Here is a 12,143-nt window from a genome sequence, read left to right as displayed (position 1 = left end):
CAGTAGGTCCCTCTTGGTAATCTATGTATATAAAAATGAATCCTTATTTCCCTTGGTCACGCCATCACGCGTGAACGGCTGGACCGATTTCACTATGTTTTTTTATTGTTTGTTATTGTCGAGGGAAGGTTCTTATGAAAGAAAAAATTCAAAAAATTGCGCGGAAAATTAGAAAATTTAAGAAAACTTAACGAAAATATTAATTTTATATAACTGTCAATTGTTTGAAATAACTGTCAGCGATTGACAGAATGCGCGCTACAAATTCATAGTTAAGACGGGCAACGTCTGTCAGGTCAACTAGTTAATAATAAAAGAAAGGTTTACGGATTACTTTTTTAATACTTCATACGGTAATTTTAGTACAAGCTATTATACCAACATTCGTTTCTGTAAGAACATATGCAACTAACCAATGCGCCATGTACGCTGTGAATCCTACTGAAGATTTGACAGCGTACATAGCGCGGTGTTTAAACAGGGTTATTACATTGAACTACTAATTATAACCACCTACTTATCTTCTCAAGGGTTTTGAGAGCCTAAAGCACTCACCCTAAAGTCCGATGTATAAGCCGGCCCTGCCAGGCTAACAAACGTAGTCAGGAAAAAATGCTTGTCTTCTTGTAAACAATATTTCACATTAAGTTATTAGAACCTTAAATGTAGAATAAAAAGGGGTTAGTTACGAACAAAATAAATATCAATAAAATGTAACATTTATTGGTAGTATGTCTATACTACGTTTAAACGGCTATAAAATTTTTTTTTTGCTGTAGGCTCCAATGCTTACCTACTTCATAAAGTATACCTGTACCGTAGGTGGGACTATTAGGCATTCAAATCATCTGGACCAGAGACGCGGAACTCGCTCTGATGCAAGCGAGACAGGATAAGAAGATAATGGCCGACACCAACAACAAGTTCTTAGAACTGCTGAACACTCTTATTGATCAGACGACGCGTGATTTACTGAAGATCGAAAGGATCAAGTTTGAAACCCTAATCACTATCCACGTACATCAGAGAGATATATTTGATATGCTGGTAATGTTTTATTGCGGGAATGCATCTCTTTGAACTTACATCTATGATTACACTTTTTATATCTAGTTTAAAATGGTATTCCTGTATGATATTTTGTTAAATTGTGATTGTATACATTACCATACTGAAGCGGCGTGGTATAGTATTGTTGATACAGGCTAAAGGTCTATGTGATTTCTCATATAGTATTACTATAACGCGTTATGTATTCAACATAGAGGTGGGCGTTCGTGAGTCAGCCCCGTATCCCCGAAGCCTGCAAACTCTACGAAAACTCGGCAAAAAATAAAATATAATAAAAAGATTTATTTCGTTTTAAAAAAGAAAATAGTAATGGTATTAATTCTAGTGTCGACTCAATGTCCGGTCGGCGAATGACTTCGAGTGGCTCAAGCAATGTAGATTCTATTTCAAAGAAGATACAGACAAAACTTGGATATCCGTCACAGACGTCACGTTTACGTATCAGAATGAGTACTTGGGTTGTACGGAGAGGCTGGTCATCACTCCGTTGACAGATCGGTGGGTATATATATTACTGTGGTGTATATATAGTTCCAGCATCAATGGTTCCAGCTATATTGTCTGTTTATTTAGGTGAGAGTCTGTTTTTAGATATTCGTTTTTCAGTACAAACGTCTTATTTCACAATGTGCAAGTGAATTTTATCGGCCAATTAATGTGATAGTTAATGATAAATGCATGCTTTCATTTAACATCTATTTACGGGTATAAGTGTTGTATTTGTTTGCCCTACATTATATTTGACGAGTAGCGTTTATTCAGACATGGTGAAACAGGCATTTCATATATTAATTTATACGATAAGCTTAGAACTACTTAGCCTCTAACTCGTTTACCTCTATACGCCTGCATTAATTACCAACATTATCTTCATTCTTTAAATTCCAAGCTTGACTGAGATTAGAAGAAATGTATAAACGGCTGGGAACAATAATTATTTTCATTAGCATATGAATATTTATTGTACCTAGATGCTATATAACTTTGGCTCAAGCGCTGGCCATGAGTATGGGCGGCGCGCCCTGCGGCCCCGCGGGCACCGGCAAGACCGAAACCGTCAAGGACATGGGCAAAACACTCGCCAAATATGTCGTCGTGTTCAACTGCTCCGACCAAATGGATTACAGGTATAGAGACTTTAATTGTGTCTTCACCAAATTCGTTTGTTTCAATTCATAAGGCACGTTTACATTAATTCGCTGGCTCGCTATTACGAGGTCCTGTGTTAGTTTTTACTTATGTTGCAAATATCAGATTAAAAATGTTCATGTGGATAAAAATTTTAAAAGACAATAAGTCATAGATCCTCCTTATTTATCTTTCGGGATTAATGGAAATTACTTGGAATCATGTGTATAAAATTTTAATTTGCACATCAAATATAACATAGAACCTAATGCCGTAATAGTGAGCAAGGAAATACGGTACACTTGTGTATGGTTTTATGCATTCTCATGAAGGCCAGTAAAGGGTAAACTGAAAGGTTTACCTATAAAAAATCGTACCCCAAAGTCTTGATGACAAAACGACAAAACTCAACAACCCATATACATTATACATCTGTATTTTTCTGAAAGAAACTTACTTACTCTTTTTAAACACGTTAAATTGATATCAAAAATTTTCTCTCAGGGGCTTAGGACGCATATACAAAGGGCTGGCGCAATCCGGCTCGTGGGGCTGCTTCGACGAGTTCAACCGCATTGAACTGCCGGTGTTGTCGGTCGCGGCGCAGCAGGTCGCGGTCGTGCTGGCCGCCAAGAAGGAAAAGAAGAAAACCTTCCTCTTCACCGACGGAGACATGTCGGAAATGTGCCCCGAGTTTGGTATATTCATCACCATGGTAAGTCCATATACTTTAAAGGCCGGTTTACAGCAATTGTAGACGTTGCGCGACTTACCGGTATTGTGTTTGTATGTACGGTTAACAAAAAAAAATAATTGGATTGATGCGACAATGGCCTAGAAAGGACTGTAACGGACTGCCGAGACCAATGTCCGCAGGTTCAAAATCTAAGAGCACACACCTTTTAAAGTTTTATCCGTTTCTTTGTAAATTATAGTTTGCCTTAATAGTGAAGGAAAACATCGTGAGATAACCTACATATCTGATAAGTTTTCTATGATAATTTTGAGGATACGTGAAATCTGCCAATCTGCATTAGGCCAGCGTGGTGGACTAAGACCTAATCACTCTCACTAGTAGAAAGGCCCATATCCAGCAGTGGGTCAGTATGTAATACAAGGCTAATATTATTATTATTTATTACTAGCTTTTGCTCGCGGCGTTGCCGCATGAAGAAGTTTTCCGGGTTAAAAGTAGCTTATAATCTTCTCAGGTAAATTGAATAAAATACCGTTTATAGATTTTGGGAAAATCCATAACATATAGACAGACAGATAAGCGGACCTTGTATTATAATATGTATAGATTATTGATACTTTAGATGAAGTTAGCTTTAGGTCTATACCTTACATGTAAACGTGATAATTTTTCTATCGTAGAATCCAGGGTATGCAGGTCGTAAGGAACTACCTGAAAATTTGAAAATACAGTTTCGAACCGTGGCTATGATGGTGCCAGATCGACAAATTATCATCCGAGTAAAGCTGGCTTCTTGCGGGTTCTTGGAGAATATAACGCTGGCTAGGAAATTTTACACGCTTTACAAGTTATGTGAAGAACAACTTACCAAACAGGTTAACAGTGCCGATCGTTTTTATATAAACACAACATACTTTTAACAATATACTATGTGCATAATAAAAGTGACTATGTGTATGAAATTATTTTGACACACAATCGAGTAATTAACTTCCTGATGTAATATAAAATCCCCTACATGTACAAAGTAATTGTAGTGTGTTGTAGCAATTTAAATTCTACTCAAAATTTGTCAAAGACCTTAAATACTTAATCTTTGATCAGGTTCACTACGATTTTGGACTCCGTAACATCCTATCAGTACTTCGCACTCTAGGTGCCGTGAAAAGAGTAAATTCTAAAGACAATGAAAGCACTATTGTGATGAGAGTTCTCCGTGATATGAACTTATCTAAACTTATCGACGAAGACGAACCACTTTTCATATCGCTTGTCGCTGACCTATTTCCAAATCAAGTACTTGAAAAGACTACTTACAATGAATTAGAAGAAGCAATAAAAAAGCAAGTCGATCAAGCTGGACTGATAAACCATCCTCCATGGATACTAAAAATCATTCAGGTAATATCACAGTTTGAAAACATCAAGACGCAAAAAACAAAAGATTTTGGGAAACTAATAAAATTGTTGTTTGCAGTTATACGAAACTCAACGTGTTCGTCATGGTATAATGACTTTAGGTCCTCCAGGTGCAGGCAAAACCACGTGCATACATACACTCATGAACGCTCTCTCAGATATTGAAGAACAACACAGGTAAAGCACTTAGGAGGTCTAAAGGTTCGTCAGTTGATACACTAACGTAATAATTAAGTATGAATAAACGTATTCCGAAGATGGTCTTTTGTATTTTTTGTTTTGTCTTATAATCGTTTTTAAATATTTATAGGGAAATGCGTATGAACCCTAAAGCTATAACAGCGGCTCAGATGTTCGGGCGGTTGGATGTAGCCACAAACGACTGGACCGATGGCATATTCTCCGCGTTGTGGCGAAAAACACTAAAAATCAAAACCGGAGAGCACATTTGGCTAGTTTTGGATGGACCAGTTGACAGCATATGGATTGAAAACTTAAACTCAGTATTGGATGATAACAAGACTCTAACTTTGGCTAATGGCGATCGTCTCACCATGTCACCCACTTCGAAAATCATATTCGAACCCGAGAACATTGATAATGCGTCGCCAGCTACAGTATCTAGGAATGGAATGGTATATATGAGCTCTTCAGGATTAGATTGGGATCCAGGTAACTTCTTAAAGATAAATATAAGCCGGGTAACCGATAATCTGGTGATTCTGCGGTTACTCAGCTCACTTTACAATTTACAAGATAAAATACCGATTTTAAAAAGGTTAAATCAGGAACATAATTCTTTCTTCCAGTACTCCGCGGTTGGTTAAAAACACGCTCAGTTCGGGAGGTAGAAGTATTCAGCGCACTGTTTGAACAGACATTCCCTAATGTTTTCACATGGTGCACACAGAACCTCACATTCAGCATGCGAGTTTTACAATCAAATATAGTACTTCAAATGTTAAATCTTCTGGAAGGTCTAGTGCCTCCTCAGATAATGGAAGTAGAAGACCCGTCTGCCGCCAAATCAGTTAACGGTGATATCGATGAAGAGGAAGAAAAAGAAAAAATAGAGGAAATTGTACTATTCACTCCTGAGCATTTACACAAAATATATGTCTTTGCTCTCATATGGGGATTTGGATCACTTTTAGAGACAAATGACAGGATACGTTTCGATGAGTACATTAAAAAGAATTTCAAGGACATTCTCTGTTTACCCAAACATGCCAATAATAAAAAATCAATAATATTTGATTTTTACGTAAAGCATCCAGGAAAATGGGAACTGTGGGACGACTTGGTCATGAACTATCAATACCCCGATACAGCAACTCCGGATTATTCTACGATTCTCGTTCCCATAGTCGATAACGTTAGAATAAATTATTTAATTCATTGTATAGCAAAACAAGGCAAGGCTGTTCTGCTTCTGGGGGAACAAGGTTCAGCCAAAACGGTCATGATGAAAGCTTATATGAAAAATGCCAATCCTGAACAGTTTATGGGCCGATCTTTCAACTTCTCGTCAGCAACAAGTCCCTATCAGTTCCAAAAAACTATAGAAAGCTACGTGGAGAAACGTAGTGGTATGACCTTCGGACCTCCCGGTGGGAAGAAAATGCTGGTATTTATAGATGATATAAATTTGCCACAGATTAATGAATGGGGTGATCAGATCACTAATGAAATTGTGAGACAAACAATGAGTATGGGAGGATTCTACAGTTTAGAAAAACCCGGTGACTTTACGACTATAGTTGATATACAGTTCTTAGGCGCTATGGGACAGCCAGGTAATCGCTTATTTTAAATCAAACACACCATTATTTTGGAAGGAGTAGGCGAGGCACCCACTTTTCACTAATTGTGTTCCGTCTCATGACTTGATTTATTTTAAATTTATGTTTTTATTTATTATAAAAGCCGAAACCGTAAATAAAATATCTCATTATACATTGACAGTGTAGCAAGGAATTAAAGTCCTACACCCATTTACATGACCTAACCGTGATGTCATTAGTGGTAGAGTACCTTAAGTCTAGCCCGTACTTTTCTAATAACTCATAAAAGGTACTTGTTTGAAGGTGGTGGTAGGAACGATATACCGTCAAGACTAAAACGGCAATTCGCAATATTCAACTGCCCTCTTCCAAACAACGAGTCGATAGACAAAATCTTTAAAGTCATAGGCGAAGGACATTACAACGCCAAAAGGGGATTTGCAACAGAAGTAAGATCTCTAATAAAGAAAATAATACCGCTGACAAGAGAACTGTGGATCCGGACGCGACAAAACATGTTGCCAACACCAGCGAAGTTTCATTATGTGTTTTCTCTGAGAGATCTGTCCAGGGTATGGCAAGGAATGGTCGGAACACTACCAACCGTGATAGAGTCGGAGAAATGCCTCATGCTTTTGTGGAAACACGAATGTTCTAGAGTATTCTCTGATAGGTTCACTCATCAGTCGGACAAAGATTGGTTCAATAAAACTTTGTATAGCGTGGCTGAGGAAATACTGGGAGTCGAATATAGGAAAATGATGGAAAAGGAACCTGTATTCGTCGATTTCATGAGGTATTGTTAATGAATTTATTTTTACTACAGACACTTAATCCCAGTTTAGTGACGATAATAATAAAATTATTATACAAGTGTAAATAAACAGTGACTAAGGAATTAGTATTTCAAGTTTCATGTGAGGAAGGGTAAATACGACTCATGAAGTGAGAAGAAATAAACTATATTAAAAAAAATCTGCTGTTTATTTGGGTTTTGCTTAGTGTAAATTTTTAAACTTCATCGCGTTTAATCTATCTATCTTAATATTATGAATACAAATCTACACTCATATATAACGCTGATAAATTTGTTTGAACGCGCTAATCTCAGGAAATACTAAACCGATTTTCTAAAGTTTTATACTAATAGGAAGCTACATTACTCCTGAACGCTATAGGGTACTTATTACCCCAGAAAAACGGCGGGTGGAGCCACAGGTGATAATTAGTGATTTATAATGTTTGTCGTGTTCAGAGACGCGCCGGAACCAACAGGTGAAGAAGGCGAGGATGCGGACATGGAACTCCCGAAGGTCTACGAACCAGTGTTTGACTACAACGAACTTCGAGAACGATTAGAAATGTTCTTATCACAATTCAACGAAATGGTTCGTGGATCCGGAATGGATTTAGTCTTCTTTCCAGACGCAATGTTTCATCTTGTCAAGATATCGAGGGTCATAAGGCATCCAAGGGGTAACGTGATGTTAGTAGGCGTTGGCGGTTCTGGCAAGCAATCTTTAACAAAACTATCTACATTTATAGCTGGGTATCGCTCTTTCCAAATTGCATTGACTAGATCTTACAATGTCGGGAACTTTTTGGAAGATCTAAAGTTGCTCTACAGGTAAGAATAAGTTTAGAAACAATTTCGGTATTTAAAAATACACGGCAATACTAAAACTTAATTTAACCTGTTATTATGGACATATATTTATACGAAAATTCAGTGGGAAGATTACAAGGAAACTAATTTATCCTTTCAGATCATGCGGTGTTCAAGGAAAAGGGACCACGTTTATATTCACAGATTTAGACATAAAAGAGGAAGGCTTCTTAGAATATCTGAATAATATATTGTCATCGGGAGTGATATCAAATTTATTCACAAAAGACGAACAACAAGAGATTATATCTGAATTAACGCCTATTATGAAGAGGGAAAACCAAAAACGAACGTTAACTAATGAACTGGTTATGGAGTATTTCTTGAATAGAACATGTCAAAATCTCCACGTGGTTTTGTGTTTTTCGCCTGTAAGTTTACGAGTAATAATGTTAATTCAAAATTTAAGTAATCCCCGATACAAAAAACCCTGTTTAAAGTAAATGTGTTTTATAATTTTATAATAAGTAGGTACTCAGTAATATTCTAATCCAGTTGCCATTCCGTCGAAGGACCGCTGTGCAACGATTTTCATTTCCACAGTCAGACGTTAAGTCTCCACAACGATATTACAGCGTTTAGATGAAATTATTAGGTACTAGATACTCCTAAATTATATCTAAGAAACAACTTGCTCATACCCGCTTTTAAACAAAAAAAAAACATATCAATTTCCGTCTATTTGTTTGAGAAGGATAGGATGCCACAGACAGACACACAGACAGAAAACACTTTAAACTTGTAACATGCTTCATTATATTATGGTATTCCATTATCTTAATAAATCCCCAATTTTTTTATATTCTAGCACTGGGTGGTAAAGAAAATCACCGTCTTATTGCTTATGATATTATACCAAATACATATTTCAGGTCAGCGAAGCCTTCAGGTATCGTGCTCTTCGTTTTCCGGCGTTAATATCTGGATGTACCATCGATTGGTTCCAACCTTGGCCGAAAGATGCTCTTGTATCTGTGGCTGACCACTTTCTTGCAGAATTCGAGATAGAATGTACGAAAGAAGTAAAAAAAGAACTTGTTACCGTATTAGGAACTATACAAGACGTTGTATCTAACGTATCCGTGGAATATTTCCAAAGATTTCGTCGGTCTTCTCATGTTACTCCAAAATCTTACCTCAGTTTTATTGGTGGATATAAAACAATTTATCAAATGAAGCAAAAGGAACTTGGCGATGGGGCGCTGCGTATGGATACCGGTTTAGAGAAGTTAAGGGAAGCATCCATATCTGTAGAGGTATTAAAAAAAGACTTGGCTGTAATGGAACAAGATCTTGCTTTAGCTTCGGAAAAAGCAGATAGAGTATTAACGGAAGTTACAGAAAGAGCAATGCAAGCTGAAATAGTAAAAAATCAAGTGCAGATAGTAAAAGAGAAGGCCGAGGCTTTAGTAGCTTACATAGCAGAAGAAAAAGAAAAGGCGGAAATAAAATTAGAAGCCGCGAAGCCTGCTCTAGAAGAAGCAGAAGCTGCGCTTAATACTATAAAGCCAGCGCACATCGCCACTGTGAGAAAGTTGGGCAGACCTCCGCATCTCATTATGAGGATTATGGATTGTGTCTTGATTCTTTTTCAGAGAAGGCTACATTCTGTTATTTCAGATACAGCGGCACCTTGTCCAAAGCCGTCTTGGGCTGAATCGTTAAAGGTATCATATTTTATTAGGTGTATTATAGGCATGAATCTAATTTCTCTAGTATTAATATCTTATTATTTAATTAGATGATGGCCAGTACTACATTCCTGCTTCAGTTACAAAATTATCCAAAGGATATAATAAATAATGAAATGGTAGAACATCTTGTCCCATACTTCGAGATGGAGGACTATAACATGGACACGGCCAAACGAGTGTGTGGTGACGTAGCTGGCTTGTTATCCTGGACTAAAGCCATGGCATTTTTCCATAGTGTAAATAAAGAAGTATTGCCTCTGAAGGCTAATTTAATGCTGCAAGAGGCAAGGCTTAAGGTTCGTAATTTAATATTTAAAACTCAGAATTAACAAAATACTATACGCTATTTGTTAAAATAATGCAAAGTGAAACTGCAATTTAGATAAAAGTCTTTTATACAGATAAAAACTAAAATACTAATTTTAGGTGGCTATGGATGACTTAGCTTCTGCAGAGAGACAGTTAGAAGAACGGGAAATGTCTCTGCGAAAAGTGAAAGAACAATATGAATCAGCTGTTTCAGAGAAACAGCAGCTAACTGACGCAGCTAATGTATGTTTAAGAAAAATGACCGCCGCTACAGCTCTTATAAACGGACTGGGAGGGGAAAAAATACGATGGACTCAACAAAGTAAAGATTTTAAAGAACAACTTGGGAGATTAGTCGGCGATGTTGTTCTGGCTACTGGATTTTTATCCTATTGTGGCCCATACAATCAGGAATTCCGGAACAGCCTGCTTAATACTTGGATGGGTATTTTAAAGAGCAAACAGATCCCTGTTACAGATGACCTCAATATAACTAACATGTTAGTAGAAAACGCAACGATATCTGAATGGACTTTGCAAGGTCTGCCTAACGACGAATTGTCTGTACAGAATGCTCTTATAGTTACCAAAGCCAGTTCTTATCCACTTTTAGTTGATCCACAAAGTCAAGGAAAAAATTGGATAAAGAACAAAGAAAGTACAAATGAGCTTCAAATCACGTCGCTCAATCATAAGTATTTCAGAACACATTTGGAAGATAGTTTATCTTTAGGTCGACCACTCTTAATAGAAGATGTTGGTGTAGAACTAGATCCAGTCATAGATAACGTTCTCGAAAAGAATTTCATAAAATCTGGTTCCATAGAGAAAGTGATCGTTGGTGATAAAGAGTGTGACGTGATGCCCGGTTTTATGCTTTATATTACAACAAAATTACCTAATCCTGCATATTCACCTGAAATAAGTGCTAAAACTTCAATAATCGACTTCACTGTGACCATGCAAGGCTTGGAAGATCAACTCCTGGGACGAGTAATATTGATGGAAAAATCTGATTTGGAAGAAGAAAGAGTTGCACTATTCGAATCTGTCATGAAAAATCAAAGAAGCATGAAAGAATTGGAAAGTAATTTACTTTGCCGACTCACTTCTTCTGAAGGTTCCTTAGTAGACGACGAAGCCCTCATCCAAGTACTTCAAATAACAAAGACAACTGCAGAAGAAGTGAATGAAAAGTTAAAAGTTGCTGAAGTAACAGAAAAGAAGATTATCAAGGCTCGCGAAGAATTTAGAGCAGTAGCGGCGAGAGGATCGATTTTATACTTCTTAATTGTCGAAATGAGTGACGTAAACATAATGTATCAAAATTCTTTGAAGCAATTTCTAAATATATTCGACAATTCAATAACGAAGTCGACAAAAAGCGCTATAACAGAAGAGCGTATAAATATTATTCTCAAATATTTGACGCATGAAGTATGGGCGTTTACGCTACGGAGTTTATACGAGAGACATAAAGCCTTATTTACATTGATGCTTGCTATGAAAATCGATTACCAAAGGGGTCTGATCTCTCACGACGAGTTCATGGCTTTTATCAAAGGAGGCGCTTCTTTAGATTTAAATGCCGTAGCCCCGAAGCCTTTTAGATGGATTTTGGATATTACATGGTTGAATTTGGTGGAAATTAGCAAATTGAAAACATTTTCTGATGTTCTTACGCGGGTAAGGATTAGGTTTTAGGTTGTTCTTTGCTCAAAATATATCCATTTCTCGATAGATTATATATAGATAATTATTATGATAATAATAATCTACAGATATCAACAAATGAAAAAGAGTGGCGCGTTTGGTATGAAAAGGCCAAGCCTGAAGAGGATATCATCCCCAGTGGATACAACGAAAATCTTGATGTGTTCCGAAAATTACTTCTTATTAGGTCTTGGAGTCCAGACCGTACTCTGTCGCAAGCAAGAAAGTATATCGTAGGTGAGTGTTTAATGTCGAGATATATTTATAAAAGTAATGCAACAAATGTGACTATTTACCATTTTTTTTAGATTCTCTTGGCCCAGAATATGGTGAAGGCCGAATCCTGAATTTAGAAACAACGTGGGAAGAGTCGGAACCGCGGACGCCTCTTATTTGCATATTATCTATAGGTTCCGATCCATCGGCGCAAATCGCAGCCCTTGCTAAGTCTAAAGAAATTGGTGAGTCATTCGAAGCTCTATTACCTTTTATAAAAAACACATAGGTAAGGTTAAAAATTCAACCCCCATTTAAATTAAAACACCCTAGCCTAAGAATTATAATATGGTCAACAAAATGCAAACCATAGTTATAGCACAATTTTCTTAAAATTTACTAAAAGTGTGGTTTGCTTACAATAGTTGTGATCTCAATCTCATTAA

General features: G+C 36.9%; 1 protein-coding gene across 5 annotated transcripts in view; it reads left to right on the top strand.

The window, feature by feature from the left end:
- The window catches only part of LOC115445604 (dynein heavy chain 5, axonemal), a 148,480-nt gene that overhangs the window by 132,136 nt on the left and 4,201 nt on the right, over positions 1-12,143 (top strand). For all 5 annotated transcript variants that reach the window (XM_037444012.1, XM_037444016.1, XM_037444014.1 and 2 more), the window contains 17 exons: positions 823-1,047; positions 1,397-1,569; positions 2,043-2,198; positions 2,704-2,914; positions 3,577-3,771; positions 4,001-4,297; positions 4,374-4,492; positions 4,626-4,987; positions 5,125-6,111; positions 6,403-6,895; positions 7,355-7,726; positions 7,866-8,136; positions 8,638-9,432; positions 9,507-9,755; positions 9,886-11,454; positions 11,550-11,718; positions 11,790-11,942. In XM_037444012.1, coding sequence (XP_037299909.1) covers positions 823-1,047; positions 1,397-1,569; positions 2,043-2,198; positions 2,704-2,914; positions 3,577-3,771; positions 4,001-4,297; positions 4,374-4,492; positions 4,626-4,987; positions 5,125-6,111; positions 6,403-6,895; positions 7,355-7,726; positions 7,866-8,136; positions 8,638-9,432; positions 9,507-9,755; positions 9,886-11,454; positions 11,550-11,718; positions 11,790-11,942 — 6,796 coding nt within the window. The remainder of the gene's footprint in view (positions 1-822; positions 1,048-1,396; positions 1,570-2,042; positions 2,199-2,703; positions 2,915-3,576; positions 3,772-4,000; positions 4,298-4,373; positions 4,493-4,625; positions 4,988-5,124; positions 6,112-6,402; positions 6,896-7,354; positions 7,727-7,865; positions 8,137-8,637; positions 9,433-9,506; positions 9,756-9,885; positions 11,455-11,549; positions 11,719-11,789; positions 11,943-12,143) is intronic.

The sequence above is a fragment of the Manduca sexta genome, chromosome 27 (genome assembly GCF_014839805.1).
Source record: "Manduca sexta isolate Smith_Timp_Sample1 chromosome 27, JHU_Msex_v1.0, whole genome shotgun sequence".
In the NCBI taxonomy this organism is placed as follows: domain Eukaryota; kingdom Metazoa; phylum Arthropoda; class Insecta; order Lepidoptera; family Sphingidae; genus Manduca; species Manduca sexta.
Note: the sequence above shows the minus strand (reverse complement) of the source record. Positions and strands in the feature narration are given on the sequence as shown.